General features: G+C 37.5%; 1 protein-coding gene across 3 annotated transcripts in view; it reads right to left on the bottom strand.

The window, feature by feature from the left end:
* Positions 1–2,109: 2,109 nt before the first annotated feature.
* Positions 2,110–20,458, bottom strand: part of BLTP3B (bridge-like lipid transfer protein family member 3B) — a 56,861-nt gene continuing 38,512 nt past the window's right edge. For 2 of the 3 annotated variants that reach the window (XM_048061147.2, XM_048061146.2), the window contains 8 exons: positions 18,185–19,674; positions 17,577–17,752; positions 16,022–16,158; positions 14,401–14,551; positions 10,942–11,198; positions 8,691–8,799; positions 5,978–6,147; positions 2,110–4,178 (listed from right to left, as the gene is read on the bottom strand). In XM_048061147.2, the coding sequence (XP_047917104.1) occupies positions 4,053–4,178; positions 5,978–6,147; positions 8,691–8,799; positions 10,942–11,198; positions 14,401–14,551; positions 16,022–16,158; positions 17,577–17,752; positions 18,185–19,674 (2,616 nt within the window). In that variant the 3' untranslated portion in view covers positions 2,110–4,052. Of the gene's footprint in view, positions 4,179–5,977; positions 6,148–8,690; positions 8,800–10,941; positions 11,199–14,400; positions 14,552–16,021; positions 16,159–17,576; positions 17,753–18,184; positions 19,675–20,458 lie in introns of those variants that run through there. The other variant, XR_007162318.2, reaches the window with a different exon arrangement.

Below are 20,458 nucleotides of genomic sequence, written 5' to 3'. Positions count from 1 at the left end.
TTAGAATTATGAGATTTTAAAATTTAAGTTCTTCCATAAGAATGCTAAAAAATACATAGTAACAACTGTGACCAAACAACTCCTATTTATTATTAACTTTAAGATTGATGCTTTCTATTAATTGCATTGAGAAATAGTTCTGTTCCTCCAGCAAAAGATCATGTTGGCAACCTTCCCCTATACATTCTTCGCATCACCTACTACTGATTCACCTGATCTTTGTGCTGCTCATCCTGTCACGTTCCACATGGTTAATAAGTAACAGAAAATCAGGAGGTACATTGCCACAAAACTAAAAAGCGTGCACCTCAGTGCAAATTGTCTGCACCGTTAGAAGCCGTGTGTTTGCCTCCACACATTGCACAGCTGAAGCACATCTCCAAAGCCTGCTAGGAGGTTCACAAAGTTAGGTATCTTAACTGAGGCAATGGGGCTGCTGTTCAAAAGCTGTCAGCTGAAGTGAAATGGTACAGGTTGGAAGAGAAAAAGATAAGATTGTATCACAGTGCTGCTGAAAAGCTCATTTCCCTACTGGGAAGGATGAATTAGTGGATTTCTCAGCAAGTACCCACTCTGTTGCTACTTGACATATTAGCAAAGTCATTTTCAGTTCCTACAACAGATAAAGAGACATTGGTTTAAATCAATACCTGAATCAGAATCCAAAGTACTCTCCAAAGTTCACAGATATCAACAGTGAGCTTAAAATCTACTTCAAGCATTTTGTGATCAATGCTTTTAGAACTTGACCAATGAAAGAACATTTTTATACAGAAACTGCTTTCTCCATCTTTACTTACCCCAAATCTGGTCACTTGGAGCTGTTTACTTCTGCAATACATTGGCATGTTTTGTACTCTTGGAATTGTAGATGCTTGATAGAAGTTTTTACCTTGATCATCACGTTCCTCTTACATTTATTGTGACTAAGGGTAACCATCACCACATCAGGCTTAGGAAATGTTCTGCAGCTAACAATTATCCTTTAGAGATCAATTATGATTCCCACTTAAGCCTCTAAATCAATTCCTAGGGGAGACAGCTTATGGATAAACAGACATAGCTAATGGGACCAGGGAAAATGGATGCAGGCATGGAAAAAAAATTCAGTTCCCTCCCAGCCAGTGCCATGGTTCTTTCTAACAATGGCCACAGTGGGCTTAATCCAAGGACAGGAAAAGCTACTGGCGTGAAGCAGGAACAGGGACGTCAGAGAACAGCTGGGATCTACACACCACTGCCTCTCCAACAGGTATTTTATAAGTAATTCTGTAAGGCATATAACTTAATTTAAAATTGGTGCTTATCGGTATGTTAAGAGTTAATGTAAGAACTAGGACAATGCTTGCCAAATGATTCGATGACTTTTCTTGAGAAAGTGCACAGCCTTTTCAAGGTGAGCTAGCTTGACACACTATTAGACTTTAGAATAGTGTTTCTAAATAAGTTGAATGAGTGTTAGACTAACATGTAGACCAGTTTAAATTTCCACAGAAAATGTAAAATAAAACTTGGTAACAGTTTGCCTGTAAACCTTCTGGAGTCAGTTTTCTGCACACATTGAAGTTCTCCAAACTGTTCCCTACCGTTCTTTGCAGAATAAAAGGCCACGATTCATTTAAGAGGCTCTACCAATGGTACAAATCTCACACGTATGAGTTAAGGAGGTTACAAACACTAGCAGAGCTCCGAGAATGAATTAAATCTTTTTATTTAGTCCAAGGACTTCTAATCACTATTTTTTGGGATAACCTACTAAGGCTTAGTTTAAAATCATTCTTTTGGACATGAATAAACTCTCTCTCCCTTTGTACTTTTTCAACAGCAAAACTCATTTCAGAGTGACACAGTACTATCATTCTCAGTAGTGCCAAATCCACAAGCAAACATACACCTCTATATGAGGATATATAGAGCATAATATGAGCATATTATGCTCATTGCTACAAAACTGCCCTGAAGAGAAATGTATTCAATTGTAATGAAGTGCAAGAAGGTGACGCCCAGAATTTCTGCATCTGTACTGGAAAGAGCTGTTTTGGGATTCTTTTTTGTTGTTGTTGTTGCTAACAGAAACAGGTACTAGCTTGTGCAGTAAGAAGGAAGAGGTGTTTAATATTGCTGTTTATTTCTTTTTAAAAATTAAACAAGTCTCAACATATTATTCCAGCCACATGCTACTAACCACTCTATACATTCCTTTCTTTAGAATAATTCTAACTAGAGCTCGGCAGGGGTAAACTGAGTTAGAATTACTGACTTTAACAGTACCAATCAGAATTCAACCAGCTGAGAACTCCTCCCCTGAATCTGACATGACATTCATGTTAAATTGCACTACCTATATTTAATACTGTGTTGTCTTAAATACCTTTTTGAAATGCACATATTAAGTTTCTCTCTTAGAAACAGCCTTGTTCTTTTTTTTTTTTTTTTTTTAAATCTTATTCAGAATAAGATAAAAGTTCCCATGGGTAATAAAGGGAGTTTCAACTATGGTTTTGGGAGGCAGGCTTTTAAATAGTGCCTGAACCAGTTCTTCCATAGAGTCCCTGATTAAAATTACATACTTTCAATAACTACTTACAGCAGTGAAAATTTCGTGCCCTCCAAAAAGTTTTGATGAAAATCAGTTTAGGCTATCAAACTTTTTAATTAAACATGCAAAGTCAAACCGTAGGATACTAAGTATTTTTGAGTCTTATCTGCATATCTACAAATAAAACTTCCCTCAAACATCCCATGGAGCAGAAACAACTGTGGTGGTAATTAAAATATTGTTAGTTGTCAGATTCAAGGTCACTAGTTAAAATATTCAATCATTTTTATTTCTAGTGAAAACAATCTCTTATGGGCATGTATGTTTTTTGTATGTTGTTTCCAAAATTGTTTAGAAGCACACTCTGATATTCTCTTTTAGTGTTGTGCTTTTTTATTTATCCATCTGTACCAGTTTTTAGCTGAAAATTATTAATTTATACAAATCAGCCATGGTTTAAATTGTATAGTTACATCTCATGTAATCTCACCATTTCATAGGGTAATTGATTCTCTAAAGCTTTTTTTTTTTAAATATATATGTATATATATAATCAAAAAAGCAATATACAATTAATGAATCCCTGTAGGAATTTCCACCCCCACCCCCCAACAAGCATTGACATTACATATTTAAATACACTGGACCAAATCCTTGGTCATGTCTGATGAAGTGCACAGAATCAGACATGGAAGCAAAATGGCTCAAATCTCACCTTTCACGAACTGCTGGATCCTACGGCAGGGCTATCTCCTCATCACAGAGAGAGAAAAACAAATGTGTGAATGTCTAAATTAGACTAGCTGTACAGATGTAGCGGACTTTCATGCAGGAGGAAAGCCCAGTAGTATGCCCTCTTACTTAATTTCTCCAGCATTTACTGTGGTATTTTAGGAGTGCATGTGGAAAGGGTGTATGGAACAAAATAGCACCAGAGGACTATTCTTAAAATCCTCTCTGGGCAAATTATACTGAATTTAGGGACTAGTTTAGGGCTACTATTCTGATTTTCAATAGCTATACTATTCTAGAGGATCTAACCCATATTATCATAGTGCAAATGCAACCTCCTATACAGACATCTGGTAATAATAGAACATAATCTTAACAAACAGAGGTACAGTTTGTTAATGAGGCATGGTACATTTTACTCAGTTATGCAGCTAGGCACCTTCTTTCATTGCTGAGCCATCTGGTTTTCAAAAAACATTTTAAAAATAACATCTCCTTTGATAATATTAAAAGTAGATGATATGATTTTTTTCTTCAGTAAATTAATAAAGTACAGTATAAACTGATTTCTCCAAAGTCATCTCGGTTTAAAACAGGCTGAAAAAAGTTACAATGTTTAATGATAATTTCAGAATAGTAGCTATTTCACAAACATTTTGTTTGTGATGAGAGAACTTTGTGACAAAAAAATAACCACGTCTTCCAGCAATTCACAAACAGTACTTCAGATGCTGTGATCACCCAAAATTCTGTTGATGCCTCACACCAACAGAACATTGTCCTACTGATGATCAACATTCATCTTCTTTATACGATGAAGGAGGGCATCATTTTCCATTTGGACCTCAGCAAGAGCCATTTTAGCTTTGGCTAGTTCCTGTTTGAGACATTCATTTTCTTCAAGAAGCTGAAATGATCAGGTTAGAAACACGTTATTAATATTCCTGCATACTGCCGACTTTTTCCATTACAGCACATTTTAAAATAATATAAACCAATGGTTACATTCATTGCTTGGTTTAGGTTTGTTGGGGCCAGCTGACTGATACCCAGGTAATGACAGTGGAACATGGAGAGAATTGATGAAGATAGATCAAAAGGCAAGGTACCCTGGACTTCATATTTTAGTTACGCCATTTCCATTCGGGAGAGGAGTGGCAATGACACTGGGTTCTGAGCTCCAGGAATAGATTGGTATCCAGTGGGGGAAAAAAAGCTAAAGTGATGTGTGAATTTTTTCACCATCAATTCAAAGTTCATGTATGACTGACAGGTTAGGTTACTAAGGACCTGACTCAACCATCTAATCCTTCACCTGTGGCAGTTGTGCTGTGCAGGGATCAGGGAGATGTTCAGAAGAAAGGAGAGAGGATTATTACAGAGTTTGTGAATCGCTTCTTCATAAAGCTCCATCTGACGTAAAGGGGAAGAATTAGTCTGCAGTGTATTACCACCCTATTTAGAAAGTAGTATTACATTTATTTTGCATGCCTATATACTGAACTATATTATCTGTATTTCATAGTTTCCAGCTCAGATCTCTAAACAGAAGTAACCCTCCCCCAGCCTACTCCTGGATAACCAAACAACTGTGATTATCAATTGTAGTGGGTTTACGTGGCAAGGTTTTGGTAGCAGGGGGCCATAGGGGTGGCTTCTGTGAGAGGGATCTAGAAGCTGCCCCATGTTTGGTAGGGGCCCCACTGCTGACCAGAGCTGAGCCAATAAGCGATGTTGTTTCGCACCTCTGTGAGAGCATATTTAAGACAGGGAAAAAAAACTCTGCGCCACACAGCAGCTGGGAGAGTGAGAGGAGTGAGGAACAGCCTTGCAGGCGCCAAGGTCAGTGAAGAAGGAGGGGGAGAGGTACTCCAGGCGCCAGAGCAGAAGTCCCCTGCAGCCTGTGGTGAGGACCATGGTGAAGCAGGCTGTCCCCCTGCAGCCCATGGAGTACCACGGTGGAGCAGGGTTCTACCCTGCAGCCCATGGAGGAGACCACGGTGGAGCAGGTGGACCTGCACCGATGGAGACTGCGGCCTGTGGAAGACCCCTGCCGGAGCAGATTCCGGGCCGGACCTGTAGCCCATGGAGAGGAGACCACGCAGGAGCAGGTGACCTGTCAGGAGCTGCTGCCCATGGGGGATCCAGGTTGGAGAAGTTTGCTCCTGAGGGATGGACCCTGTGGTACAGAACCATACCTGGAGCAGTTCTTGAAGAGCTGCTGCCTGTGGGCAGCCCACGTCAGATCAGTTCAGCAAGGACTGCATCCTGTGGGAGGGACCCCACAGCACAGGGGACGAGAGTGACTGCGAAGGAGTGGCGGAGAAGAAGTGCTATAGACTGACCATAACCCCCATTCCCCTGTTCCCCTGCGCCGCTCGGGGGGAGGAGGTGGAAGAGGGTGGTTGGGGGGGAAGGTGCTTTTGGTTTCTTTCCTTCGTTTCTCACTTCTCTAGCTTGTTAGTAGTAGGTAATAAATCCTACTATCTCCCTATGCTGAGTCTGTTTTGCCCATCACAATGATTACTGTGCGATCTCCTCGTCCTTATCTCAACCCTTGAGCCCTTTTCATCGTATTTTCTCCCCGTTCCTCTTTGAGGAGGGGGAGTGAGAGAGTGGTTGTGGTAGAGCTCAGCTGCCCACCCGAGTAAAACCACCACATCAATGATTATTGCAACTTTATGGGAGTGAAGGAATTCTCAATACCTCATTTTTGAGGAAGTCAGCTGAATCACTGCTTGATTTAAAAGGTCTGGGAATTTCACAAGTAGTCTGTGTGGCTTGGTCCTGTGTTTTAAATCCAGCAGGTCTAGTTGCTTGTTGCAATGCACTACTTGAATTCTTCATCTTTGACACATCATTTACTCTTTGATTGTCTGTAACACAGAAAGATACTTGAGAGTAGCATTTAGGTTTTTGTATTTTTTTTTTTTTTATAAAGTTTAATTGCCATCAGCACTAAATTAAAAGCACCTTAGCAAACACATTTTTGATATTAGGCATGTCTATATTTACCTTACAAAATCAAATACAAAATTTAAAATAAAATTAAATAAACATTGTATACCCTTTTGGAGGAAGAGAGAAAGGAAAGAAGGCATAAGAAGAAACTATATGTGCATCTTCCAGCTCAAAGAAAATTACCACATTTTTATACTGACTGCTATTATCACCACATGATACGTATCCTGAGTAATTAGCTATACAACAGAGACAACAGAGCTTGCAATTCAGAAAGTGTATCTAAAGAACTATATATTTCAGATCTTCATTATCCAATGCCTGAAACATGCACTGAAACAGGGGGGAGGGAGCACAAGTTTGGTAACTATTAATATTGCTACTGCAGTAATGTCTGCAAGTCCAAATTAGATCTGATGACTGCATTTATATTTGAAGACAGTGAGATAAACTTGCAGAATCAAGTTTTTAAATTAGAAAACAACTTTAAAGATTTACCATTAAGGAAACTTTCTAGCATTTATAACCGAAGTGCACTATAACTTCTATTAAAATATACTGCTGTACACCAAGGGTAAAATGAGGGCGCCATTCTTAATAGTCTAAAATTCCTTTTTCTTAAAGAATTTCTTCTAAATTTTCTTGTTAAATTAATATTTCCTCCAATGTCTAGTATCTAAAGATGACCAAAATGCGTTTTTCAAGCATTTAAAGATATTCAGTCTATTAGATAACGTGGAGAAATTAAAATACAAACACATCATGCCACCATGCATCTCTGAGTAGTCTGGTCCATCTTTTCCATAACCTCCCATTAGGTACGTGAAGGCAGTATTAAGATCACGCTGCAACCTTCTCTTCCTCAAGTGATACAATACATCATATATTGTCAGATTAATTTATTAAGGGCCTGGATGAAGGGGTGGGTGCATCCTCTACAAGTGTATAAACAATACCAAACTGAAGGGTAAGTGACTGACAAGATGAGCAAGGCTGTTCTTCAGAGGGACCTGAACATGCTGTAGAAATAGGCTGACTGGAGTCTCAGGAAATTCAGCTCACGTGTGAAGTCCTGCAGGTGGGAGTAAATAACTTCTTACGCCACTGTAGGACAGGGATCAAATCAACAGAAAGCAACATTACAGGAAAGGATCTGTAGACCTTGGTGAGCAAGAAGTTGAACGTAAGTCAGCAGTGAGCCCTCACAGCCAAGACCAACCACATACAGGCTGCACTACCAAGGGTGTAGATGACCAAACAAAGAAGTTATTATCCCTCCCTATACTCAGCAGCAGTAAGACCACATCTGGAGTACTGGATCTAGTTCTGGATTCCCCAGCGTAAGAAAGATACTGACAGCAGAGGACTACCAAGATGATCATGGCTAGGAGTACATGATGTACAAATACGGGGATTAAGAGAAATGCATTTGTCAACCTGAAGATGGGAAGGCTATGGGGTGATCTGTAAGCTACCTTTGCCTGCCAAGTGAAAGGGTATTGAGAAGATGGACCAGACTTTCCCAGAAGTGTTTGGGAAGTCCTCAAGCACCTCTGGCAAGACAGGCGGCAAGAGACATGAGCTGCAACAAAGGAAATTCTAAGTAGGCATTACTAAATGAAATTAACCATAAGGGTGGCCAAGGATTAGGACAGGTTGCTTAGGACACATTGTGAAATCACCTATTTGATGCTCAGAACTTGACTGGACAGGGTGTTGAGCAACCTGATCTAAATTGCTCCTGCTTTGCACAGGGAGAAGGACCAGATGACCTTCTGTGGTTTCTTCCAACCTAGATTACTCCATGATACTTTGACATATCTGTGTAAGACAACAGTGCAGTTCTACCTCTAAATGTATTGCTTTGTTAACAGTATTTAGTATTTGCCTATACATGTAGAAAGAGAAAAGGATTAACATAGTTCATGAAAGGTATAAAGTTAAATCCCTATTCGAAATACAGTTGCAGTGCCATCATAGCCATAACCTGCCAAGACACTACCATAATATACAAAATTGAAAAGTTACTTGGACTTTTCAGGTAAATTTTTGTTTTACAATATGCTCTACCTACTACCTGTAAGACAAAAACACAAGGACAACACAGAACTCTCTTGGCTAATTGTAAAGAAATGCAACTTTTTGTTTGATTTGTAGTTGATCTTGAAAGAATCTGAGACTTATTATGATGAAGCACTGAGGAAACATACCCTCAGGAAGTTATATGCATATTTCTATTTCTCACAGATTGATTCAGCTGTAGGTTATCACAGACAATACATTACTCAAAAAGGTAACTTTCTTCTAACTACACTTAGAATTAAGGTTTAGTGCAACACTACTTACACAAATTATCAGCAATTATTTTTTCATTATTAGACACGTCTACACAAAAAAAACAGTGTTAATAATAATTAGATTACAATGTTGAGATATCCAGTGGCACGAAGATACAAACCTCTAATGAAAAAAGAGCCATCGTCATTTCTTTCTATCCAGAGTATGTCAATATGTAGTTTTATAGGTACTAGCTCAGACACCTTGAGATTTTCACGTGGACTGTCATCCTAAAAAAATATGAATATTCAAAGATGAGTTTACTAGGAAATCAAAATAGCTAAGATGTTAAATTAAACATAAGTTCATTTAACGAACCTTGAAAGGGAACATTTCAGAGCAGAAATTTCTAACAGGACCTCCACTACTCCATTTTTTTTTCCTGTGGATCATATTAAAGGCCTATATTTATCTCTTGAGTAAGTTCACTGAACTCAATATATACAATCTGACTGAAATACTTCAAAGTATTTTTACAGTCATCTCAATAAGATTAAATCCCAACTCAAGACATCCTTTAGCTCAGGAGCTCTCAGAGTCAGAGATAAGAACCCCACACTATATCTGATTTTCTTTTGAATGATTTAAAGATTCTAAGGGACATGTATCATTCTTAAGGGGACTTTGTCATTTTAGAATTTTGTTTGGGATGACACCAGCTGTAGTTCAGTTACATTATTATACTCATCAGAAGGGAAACGACACAAATTACTTCCTTTGAGGTCCCCACAGGACATTTTTAAAGTTCATTATCCCTGTCAAGCAAAGTAATGCAGTATAATCATAAACTATACATATCAGCATTAAGCACATAAAAAGAAAGCTGTTGAGGTGTAACTGATAAAGTTTCTTGAAACATCACTGAGATTGCAGTAGAAAGTGCAAAAATAAATCAAGAGTTTAAGGAAGATTATTTTCTTTTTTCTCCAGGAAACACACTGCATCAAGTCCCATTCAGAAAAAAAAATAATAACAATAATATACAGTATTGAATAGTCAGTGCAGCATAAAGTTGAACCATATCTTCTTACTCTTTACTACCCAACAATGCTCTGGAAAGGAATCATCTGTGTCTCATATCTGCCATCCGTCAGCCACCATGAGCAGCTTCCCTGTGACATGTGCACAGCTGAGTGAGCACTTTAGTGCTAATGCTGCCAGGCAGACCCTTATTGCCCGTTTATTAATGCACAGCTGTTTTCTCGAGCAGTTTGCTTAAGTCTGCTTTCTTTCCAATAAATCAGCACAATCCTGTTTTTAAAATTTAGGTGATTGTATATTGAAACCTTTCTTTCTGCACTTGAACATTCACATTTGTGATGCACCTAAATCTGGGGAACAGATTCACAGCTCTTACAGAACGTCCTTGCACTACTGCTGGTATAGAAATAGCCCTAAAGGAGTGTTTAAGAATCCTCAGGGGATGGAAAAGCTGCACCAAGTAGAGAGGGAATACTGGTGGATTTTGATATTCAAGTCTGAGTAGAATATTGTACAGGTAACATTTGACCTTCCAGTCCAGAAGGTTAACAGGTTCAAGGCCTTAGCCTACGATGCAGAATTGGAGCTGCTACTCCAGTCCTTGCTATATTCCACATTTACATAGGTGATTATTAATTTCCAATGCAATGTTATAATGATTTTTTTCCAAGTGTAATCATCCTTGAATCCAATGGTTGTGCAGCACAGACACTCCTTTTAAGTGTCCAAAAGGATATCACCTGGAAGACTGGAGTAGCACTGTCCTCTTAGTGTTACTATTTTAAGCTAGAGTGGTGAGAAAAGCTTGCACTGTTTAGTAACTGTTTCTAGGTAGAGCAGAACAGAAAAAACTGGGTTCTAAGAAGCAGTATTCAAGTGGTTTGAACTGGAGTTCTTGTAATCTATTCCTTCTTTTGTACTGCACTTTCATTACATAACCTGTTCTTTAAGTAGGAAAGACAATTACCCTCAAAAATCTGTTTTGTAATTAAAATATCATCACCATGCTAAGCAAAAAAGCCCAGCCAACAAAAAAACAAACAAAACCAAACCAAAACAAAAAAGCACACTGTGCCTGTAGGAATTTGGTATACATTACCTGTAATACTCCTAGATCTTGTCACTCTATAAAACTGACTAGGAAAGGATGGAAAAAAGTACAAAGTATTAATTCACGTAACTAGCTTGGTCATGCAGAGAATTCCTCTCTAGGCATACCACAGAGTTAACCAAATCTATGGATTTTTAAATTGTTTTACTGTTATCTAAAGACTTTACAGAGTATGATAGCAGTTTCTTTGAAGTTAACTGTATCCAGATTAGAAGGTTATCATCAAAGAAATAAGAACACAATTTCTTTAAAGCAGCCAAATAGCTTATCGTTAACATACTTTTAAATTAATCTTCGCATTAGAAACTTTTATCTTCATAGGCATCACTTCTGCAACAGTTTCATCTTCTAGAAAATGCTGAATGTTTGTGAGGGAAGAAGTTAGGAATTCAGCACTGAAGTTCTCTACATGACACTGGAGAAAACCATTTTTTACAGCCAGCATAGAATGTATGATAGCACTGGGCCCACTTTCCCATCTCAAACTAATCTCAGGTGATGAACTAACTGGTCCGGCCACAGATTTACAATCAGAACCTGTTACAAAAGAAAAATAAGTTTGCATTAAAATTTTGCAATGTACAAAAAGCAATTATGATGCAATTAATTATGCTTCTATTGTCCAAATAATTTCCCAGAAGTACTTTGGAAGTATATTCCAGGAATTACAACACTGTGTATATATAATAAATTCAGACAAATTTTGTACGTATATCACTTAAAAGTACTATAGAAAAATAATCCGTATATAGTACTTGTACATCACTGTGACAACAGAAAAGGGTGATACAGAAGTATAGTTGTGCATAAAGGATTTGTGTTTTCTCAATGTCTTGAGAACTGAAAAACAATTATTTTACATATTTTTCCACTAAATCCTTCAGTCTTAATTCAGAAAAACATTTAAGTCAGCTCACACTCTCAGGAGAGCAGGTATTCTCTTGGAAAGGCATAATTTCCTGATTCAGGAACTTACTTGCTAACACACAGGAACGTAAACAGCAATTTAGTAAGATAGAGAACATGAGCATGTGTTGCTTCTATTATTTGGGTGGCAGTAGATTTGAACCTTAAAGGGAACTAGCATTTTCTTGTTAGTTTCAGTGTTTTTAACCAGTAAGGACAACTGTAACATTCAACTGAACAGTTCTAAAAACAAAATAAAAAAACCTAAGGTAACAAGATACTGAAAAACTAAGCCCAGTATCCACGTGTAGTTCAGAAAAAAAGGGTTCACCACCAGAAACAGCTACCCCAAGGGATTTGTTAAAGGTCATATCTGTCACTATGATGTCTGACTTAGAGAACTGACTTATACAACAAAAAGCATATAATGTTCACAACAATCATGTTAAGAAACAAACACTGAAATTTGAAAGATATTTTAAAAAGTAACTCAATTAAAACTAATTGAATTATGTCCGTTTATATTAGTAGAGCATCTACCTGTTAAATGAATTTGAGGACAGAATTAATAAAAAAAAATCATACAGATGCTTCTTGGTTTAACCTCAGCAAAGTCCAATGCTTACAAGCTTAGAAGTCGGAAAAAAGGTAGGCCCTAGGTATTGTGGGACCAGGAAAGAGCACCTGCAACATTGCTCAAAGATTCCAAAGTGTAGAAAACTAAAAGACCATGCATTAAGTCTCAGCCATGAAGCCAACGTCAGTTATCTTGTAGCTACCTGAAACTGCCATAATTGAGATAGAATGGGAGAGAAATAGGGTTAAGCAATTCAGAAGTTTCTACAAACTTCCACATGCACGACAAGGTCTCAGTGAAAAGCATTCTCTCCTATGCAGAGTACCTCTGCCCCACTTCTTTTGTTATTGCTGCCAGACACACGATCTGATGAAAGTCATCGTCCTGTAGCCAGCTCTGCTGGGACGTGCACAGCTGCCACACTGCCCTCAAATTTACTCCTGCAATAGCACACTTTTCCCTTCCTACATTTACTGTGCTAACATTATAGCAAGCTGTAACTGGTTACAACTGTTAATTCAACATTTGAGTAAGTTTTGTTAAAGGTCTAGGGGGAAAGTTGCTGTTTTTTGGATACTTTTCTTATGCTTTTGCTCATTCGTTCTTTTAGTTACCTTTTCTTACTGTTAACTCAAATTCTTTCTTTCAACCCAATTCTCAAGCTTAATCCTAACCTTGATCCTCTAGAATTTGTTTTATTTTTAAATTGCTTCCCTCCTTAGTTCTTATATTAGGATATACGTAGCAGATATGGAGCAGCACTGGCTGCAGAAGATTCCTGACTTGGTACAGAAAGCAGAGCTCTGTGGAGAAGAGAAAAGATGTATGTTGTGGAGTGAGAGTGACCAATGTAGAAAGAAGTGTTGATATGCCACCTATCCAGAAAGCCACCAGAAACAGAAAGGAAGAGATACATAACATCAGTATTTGTAGATCCCAGTCACATTGTAACCGATTGTCCATAAAGGAATCGGTGCACAAGCCTCTCATACGCAGCTGAGCTGGAGGCACGTTCTAGTTTCAGATCCAAGTGAGAGCAGGAAGGTGCCATGTTCTTACTGTTTACTTCCTCTTGCTTTTACGAGGACATGACAGATAACCAGAACTGGCTGCCTGTTGTCTGAAGGTCATCAATGAGACTTCCCTGCTGGACCTCCCTCATGCCTTCAGATGCAAGAACACAATTGCAACATCACGCAACAGCTGCTCAAGCAGCAGCTGCTGGCAACAGCTCAGCTTACCAGAAAGTGACTTTTTTTTTTTTTTTTTTTTTAGCTAGGACATTGGAGGCTGCTTCACCAAGCAGAACCTCCTGAAGAAAATCCGTACTGCTGCAAGGCTGGAAATAAATGGCAGCCAACTGCTGCTATAATTGTTTCCTGGGAAAGGAGATGAACCAGAAGCAGGAGGCAGGTGCATCGGGGATCTGCACCCGCCCAAACCCTGCAGTGCAGCAGAGCTGGCATCTAGCAATCCGTGTGGACGGCTGGCAAAGGGGAGCAAAACAAACTGTGACAGACTGGCATGCCAATACAGCATGCCAAGAAGAAAACCTCACAGTATGTGAACTAGGTTTCCTGGCAGATAATGTACATGTATCCATGCCCAAGAACAGCTCAGACTTAATATACTGGTTGATCTAGTTGTGCCAATATCTGGCATGAAACTACTCTCTGTATGCTTATCAAGTGTATTTAAAAAAGAAAAGAAAGAATAAAGGCTGTCATGGCAGCTTGTTTTTCCTGATACAAAGGCAATTTTAACTTTTTTTAAAGCACAGATTATAAATCGGTTTAAACTGTGGGTTTTAATTTATTGTACAGAAAAGTATCTTTAAGAAATGAAGAAGCTGTCTTCAGAAACAGCCCTTCAAACCAGGGTACAAATAAGTATCATTAGAGCAGTAAGAGTTCCATATTGATGAAACAATAGCAAAATGTAATTTATTTTTTTTTAAACTCAAGTTGTATTAATGAGGAGAAGTCAATGCAATTAATGCATTTTTTTTTAACCCTCCCATCAGAAATGTTTCCTTTTTTTTTTTTTTTTTTTCTTATTTTTGCCTCCTATTCAATGTATGGCAATTAGGAAAGAAACCAGAGTAGATATTCTAAACCAGCATAAAAAGGATGTTACCATACTAGCAGAAGCATAAAACTGTTTTTGCGCTTTAAGGGTAATACAGTGTTTTCATTTATTTAAAACAAATGTTTCCAACTCCAATTTCACAATAGAAATCTCGTTATTAGTTCTTACCCACAGTTCTGTTGCAAAGATAGTGTCGAACGCTGATATTTCCCAGTTGATTTGGTATCACTTGGTTGACCTGAAGGCATATTTCTGTATCTTCGCCTCTGATGTCGATTTCGCCATTAACACCAAATATTTGGAAAACCACAACAGACATCTGTCAACAATATTAAGATTAAAAAATGAGATTTAAAATTGAATTTATATTGGTTATTGTTTATGAAGTTACCTAAACCTTTCTCTCCTCCCTCAAAAGGAAAAGAATCTTTGTACCCATAACCCTTGCTCACAGAAAGTTTTCTCATTTCTTCTTTTCTTTTTGTACCCATCGGCTTGACAATGGGTTGGCTCAACTGTCTGCCCAGACAGACCCTTGTGTTCATAACCCACCCGTAACAATTCAGAACTCGCCAGAAAAGTCATGAAAGTGAGATAGCCCTTCCCCACTCTTGTTAAAGAAGCATGTGTGATACCTGACATTTTTTGAGGCTGCACCCAGCTTCATGTGTATTATAAATGCAACCAAGCATTTCCAGTGCTGAACCAGACCACGGTGAAGAACCAGGACAGAATACTAAACTTCGGCAATTTGCACAGCAGTCAGCCCTTTTTCTCTACTTATTGAATTGCAGTGTCTTTTGAAAAAAGTAGTAGCCAGTTTCAAAAGTCAGCTTTGTTATTGGAATGTTTTATATGTCCATCACCATTACTACTACTTTGGGCTTTTTTCTATTTTTTTGTTTGTTTTAGTTATATTCTGCAAATAGAAAAAAATGCCAGCATATATTTGTGTAACAAGCTGCATGAATTTTATTTTCTTCATATTATTTATATGTGTAAGTAACAAAGTTTATTTGGAAGGAACCCATAATTCAGGTGAGCTTTTTTTTTTTTAAATGAAGGTGAAATTCATTGTATTTTGTTTGATCCATACTCTCTTAGGTTTCCAGTTCTCAACCTTAACTGATACAAGAACATAATTTGAGAAGTGTTGATTAGTACAAAGAACAGCAAGAAGTAGATAGGCAAATAAAGAAAGTTGGTGCCCGCATGGTGTCTCAGGAAGAGAATCTTTCTCCACAACTCCTGTCTTTATAGTCTTCTCTAAATACTGGCCATTGTCCTGACATCATCCTGGACAAGAAGCATTTCTCATCTGACCTGGCTGGACAGTTGTTAAGGTCCTATTTGCAAATCCTACAGAATGCTACCAGTGCTGATGAAATATCTCCATGTAACAGATGTCAGAGTTATGCTTAATATACTCTTGATATGAAAAAACTCTTTTTAAATATCATACTCAATATGTAGGAGCATAAAAGAACATGCTATTATGAAACATCACTATGTATTAAAGCGGAAATATTTCCTGACACTTTAAAGTGGCTACTGTAATTTATCAATAGTGGCTACACAGAGGAGATAAGAACAGAGAATGCTCAGCATAACTTGAATTATAATCTTCATTTGTATTTATTACAATGGCACTAGATCCATAGGCCTACATAGCGCACTAACAAAAACTCCCAAAAATAGTAGAAAATCCCCTCAAAAAGCATTAATTTTATCTTTATTTTAAAGTTCAATTTACTGAACCATGTATTCTAATGCAATTCAATAGTATTACCATTTCTTCACTAGTCTCATGGGCATTCTCTGAAGCAGCACTCATGGCATCTGGAGATGACCCATCACAATTTTCAATCACTGTGCCTCCTTCATGGGCATTTTCTGATGGGCTTTGATAGTTTGTGGCTGTAATACCTTCCATACATGCATCAGAAAAAACGCAAAGTTAGCAGAGCATAACCTGAATCGGTCCTGCATTAAGAATAAACTCAGTGTCCGGTACTGCATAAATACGTTAACTCATTTTTAAAAATGAGTTGAACAGCATATTAAACAAATATTTATGACTGAACTGCCAAATCCATTCCTCATTCAGAGTTTGAAGTTTTAGATGCTATGAAAGTAAGGCAGGATATACTGACAAAAATGAAACGACACTCTGCATGCATTGCATGAAAAACTGTGAAGGGCCTTAGTCTTCCAAATCAAATCTGATTCAGCAGAAAAAAAGGTTAAGGATTCCAAGGTGTGTATCTAAAACACTACACAGCACCTCTAAAGGAAATGCTTGCAGGTTTATGTTTAGAGAAAGTATGTATGTTTTTTCATTAGAGTCATCATGACAGTTAGTGTTTCCTTGACAACTGGGAAGCATGCAGACTTAACTTGCAGTTAAATATTGTTTAAGTTAAAAAGACACATAAAGGTTATTAAAAATGGAAAAAATATTTTATGGCATACTCCTACATATGCATATGCAGAAATGCTCCTACAATCCAAATTTATAACAGGTCTGCAAGTGAAACATTCTTCTCATTACTGCTCTAGGCCAAAAAGAAAATCTACAGAAAAAGAATGTTGTTATTCCTCATTCAAAAATAGAATTTATCAGAAAAGAGGTACCAATAAAATCTTATTATTGTATTTCCTGACATTAGAAAATTATTTAATCAGTTCTACCAGAGAGTTAAATCATTATATTTGCACAACGCTACAGACTATATAGAGACAATTACTGTACAGCTGAATTCATCCCTCAGATCAGGAGCAAAGGCACATGCACAGATGAGCAAAAACTGGACAAGTATTTGTTGTTACACAGTCAATAGGAAGAAACTGCTTCATATGGAACAAGCTGCAAGGAGACTACCAAATTATCTGTCTGATGATTTTCACGACAAGCATTAGTGAATTTTTCTTTTTCCCCCCATCTACTCTTAAAATTGAAGATTCTTTACCACTTCAAGTGTAACACTGATTCAAGGTGCCAGCCTGTAAGCACTTACAGCCAAAAATGGGTGCTTAAAAGCAAAGCAGGGAATAATTCTGCTTAACTCAGGGTTCCCACACAGCACTGCAATGCTTTTACTCTCCTCAAGAGATGTAAACTGACTAGTGCTTAATTAAGCAGCACTACTTAAGTAGCACACCCAGCTGTTTTCCCTTGAAATGATGTGCTGTGAACATACTCGGTATTACTCACTAGTGAAGCTAACAGCAATAGTGTTGTAAGATACTCAGGGTTTGCTGTACCACAATCCTTTTGGGTATTATTTTAGTAACAAACAACATTTTCATAGATTGCTTAAAAATATTTTGTTAAATCTATTTACCTTTCTCCAGAAAGCTTTGGCTATCACTTCCGTCACTCTCCACCAAATGCTCCTCTAGCATCATACTATCAATAGAGATGGTATCCAGAGAGACTTGCGATGGACTTCTTTTCATATTCTTGTAAGAAACAGAGAACGCAGGAAGGCTGGACGGGCAGCGTTCCTTAGGCTTTGCACTTTGAAATAGAAAGACATAGGATATTACTACTTTACGTGAAGGGAATTTCCTAGAAGTTACTTTTAAAAATCCTCTAAACCAGATAAGATACGAAAGAAAAAAAATCTGATTATTCTATAATCCTTTGGCAAGAAAGAGTTAAGCAGAGAAACAACATGCATTCCTGTACATATTTGTATCAATTATTTTCTCAATATATATTTTGTAACATTTAAACTGAAAGTTAAGTAAATTGTTTAACACTATTAGCTAACAGTTCGTTTTAGCTTTTACTGAATGTTACCACATATCTTCAGAATTTAAATACTTTTAAAATTTTCACCTACTAGATGTTCACTTTCACTGCCCATTACTAGAAGTACATGGACAAAAAGATTGATAAATATTTTCAAATTGCAGTAAAACTGATTTAGTATTAGATCTTCTATACCTTGATGAAGGCTGGGATGTAAACATTCTAACTGAGGTCACTTTCTCTTTGTTGATTTCAAGCTCTTCAGATTCTAAGGTAGTTTCTGTTTCCAAGTCAGTGACTTGGTTAAGAAAGCCTTCAGTTGTACCTTCCTGTTCATTTAACTTATTTGAGAACATATTTTTGTCATCCTCTTTATCAATGAAAAATTCAGTAGAATCTTCTCTCTTATTTAAAATGGACACTGAGTCTCTATGATGCAAGCTACTTTTGTCACTTAGAGGTCCACAGACCTCCTCTGAATCACTTCTACTAAAAAGTCCACTGCTTCCTCCTTCACTGGTATCTCCCAAACCTTTATCTGATGCATCATCTGAAAATGACATTCCTTTCTGAAAATCCGTATTACTCTCTGACTTAAACAAAAGAGGATCCGTTAAAATGCCTTTGTTAGCTTCAGCATTCATGGGCTTGCAGTCAGATACATAATCAAGTACTATCTTATTACCAACTAATTTATTCTCTGAAGTAAGAGCTACTCCATTTCCTGAAGGAGAGAGCTCTGATGCCACAGGGCTTTCTTTTTCCACAACTGGAGACTTACAAGGGTTTCCCTGAGTCACTGGGTGGAGTAGTAAGGCTAGTTCTGCGCTTTTCAGCAGGATCCCAATGCAGATATCTGTTTGCTTTGCAGGTTTTCCTGTCACTGCTTCTACATCATTCCTTAAGTTTTCTAGGAGCAATACAAGGGATTCATGGAGAAACAGCAAAAAAAGATACTGATAATGATTGATCTGCATGCTTACATGTTTTTGAACATGGACTAGAACATGTACATCTGCATCAGAGGAAGAGCTTTCAGAAAGCACTCCTGAAGTGTCTGAGAAATGAGACACTTGAATGCCATTGCTCAAGGGCTCTGACTCACTCCTGTAATACTCTTTTAAAAGTTTTTTACGTTGCAACCTATTAGCAAGATCACTAGATTCACTTTTTGGAATGTTAAAAGTTGTCTGATTATGCAATAAAAGCTCCTTTTGCGATTTTGCAAATCTTAATGGCTGGCAAATCCAAAGAGAAAGAGGGAATGAGTCCACGAAGCTTATTGGTCGGCCCTTCCCACTTTTTGTTCCTTCGTAATCTATCCAAAACTGGGAAAAATGCAAGGCCCAAACATCAGTAGCTGCAGATGTCTTTAATGCATACTTATTCAACTTGGGGATGATATAACCTTTATAAACATCATGCATTTTAGTATCTTGTTCATGAGCATGTCTCTGGAAGATAGGATGCAAAAGATTAAAATTCTTCTGGGACTTAGGAAACGTTGTGAAAGTTCTACTGAAAAATTCACAGTCTTTGAAGTTCTGAAACAAAGCTTCCAGATCAGAGTGCCTGCAGTTTGGCGAGTATCTTGTATTTGTAGCAATCATCTCTGAACTCTGAATGGAAATTGCACGAGGTTGATCTTTATGAATTTCAGGTTTATTTTCAGATGGGATGATGAACTGCAAGAGAAATACATTTCATTTAGTTATAAAGATATAGATTAAGAAAATGTATAATTTAAAAAAATAGCAGCCACAAGAGCTAAAATACAGCAACATAATTATATATTAATTTTATATTATTAATTATATATATATAACTCAAGTATACTAATACAGAAGAGGGGTAAGTCAGGCTCGCAGATTAACATTTATTTCTTCTAATTTTTAAGAGGGATACTGTGGCATCTAAAACTCAGTGTTTGTACAAAAACATAAGGGACTCAGGTTTTTCTTCTCTGAAAGACTTAGATTCAAGACAGCTATGTTAGACTGATGTGTCTTATTTCTTAGTTCAGCTAAAAAAAAAAAAAAAAAAGAAAAAACCCTCCTCGACAAACCTTCTCCTCCAAAGATGATGACAAGGAAGGCAAAAATCTGATGTTCAGCTGCATTTACTAATGTCATTCCTCTGGAATAAACATGTAGAGAACAAACTTCTCTACCTGAACTACAGCAAAGGGCCAATATGAAACAAGAAATGTAAAGAATTGGTTTTAGAGAAGGACGTATGCCTTCAGATGGACTAGTTTCTTTACTCCAGGCATTCCCTAAGAAGACCAAAGAGCTTTGATATACTACAATCAGAGGAGCAAGGAAAGTCGCTTGCATTAATATGCAGAGTGCACATACGTTTGCTAGTTATTTTAAATGCAGTTCTAAAGTTTTTCTTTTTGCTATGTCAGCTTCACTGAACACATTGAAATAACGTGTGTTAATACTCCCAATTCAGATCTTCTGTTAA

Source organism: Anser cygnoides, chromosome 1, assembly GCF_040182565.1.
Source record: "Anser cygnoides isolate HZ-2024a breed goose chromosome 1, Taihu_goose_T2T_genome, whole genome shotgun sequence".
Classification (NCBI taxonomy): Eukaryota; Metazoa; Chordata; class Aves; order Anseriformes; family Anatidae; genus Anser; species Anser cygnoides.
Note: the sequence above shows the minus strand (reverse complement) of the source record. Positions and strands in the feature narration are given on the sequence as shown.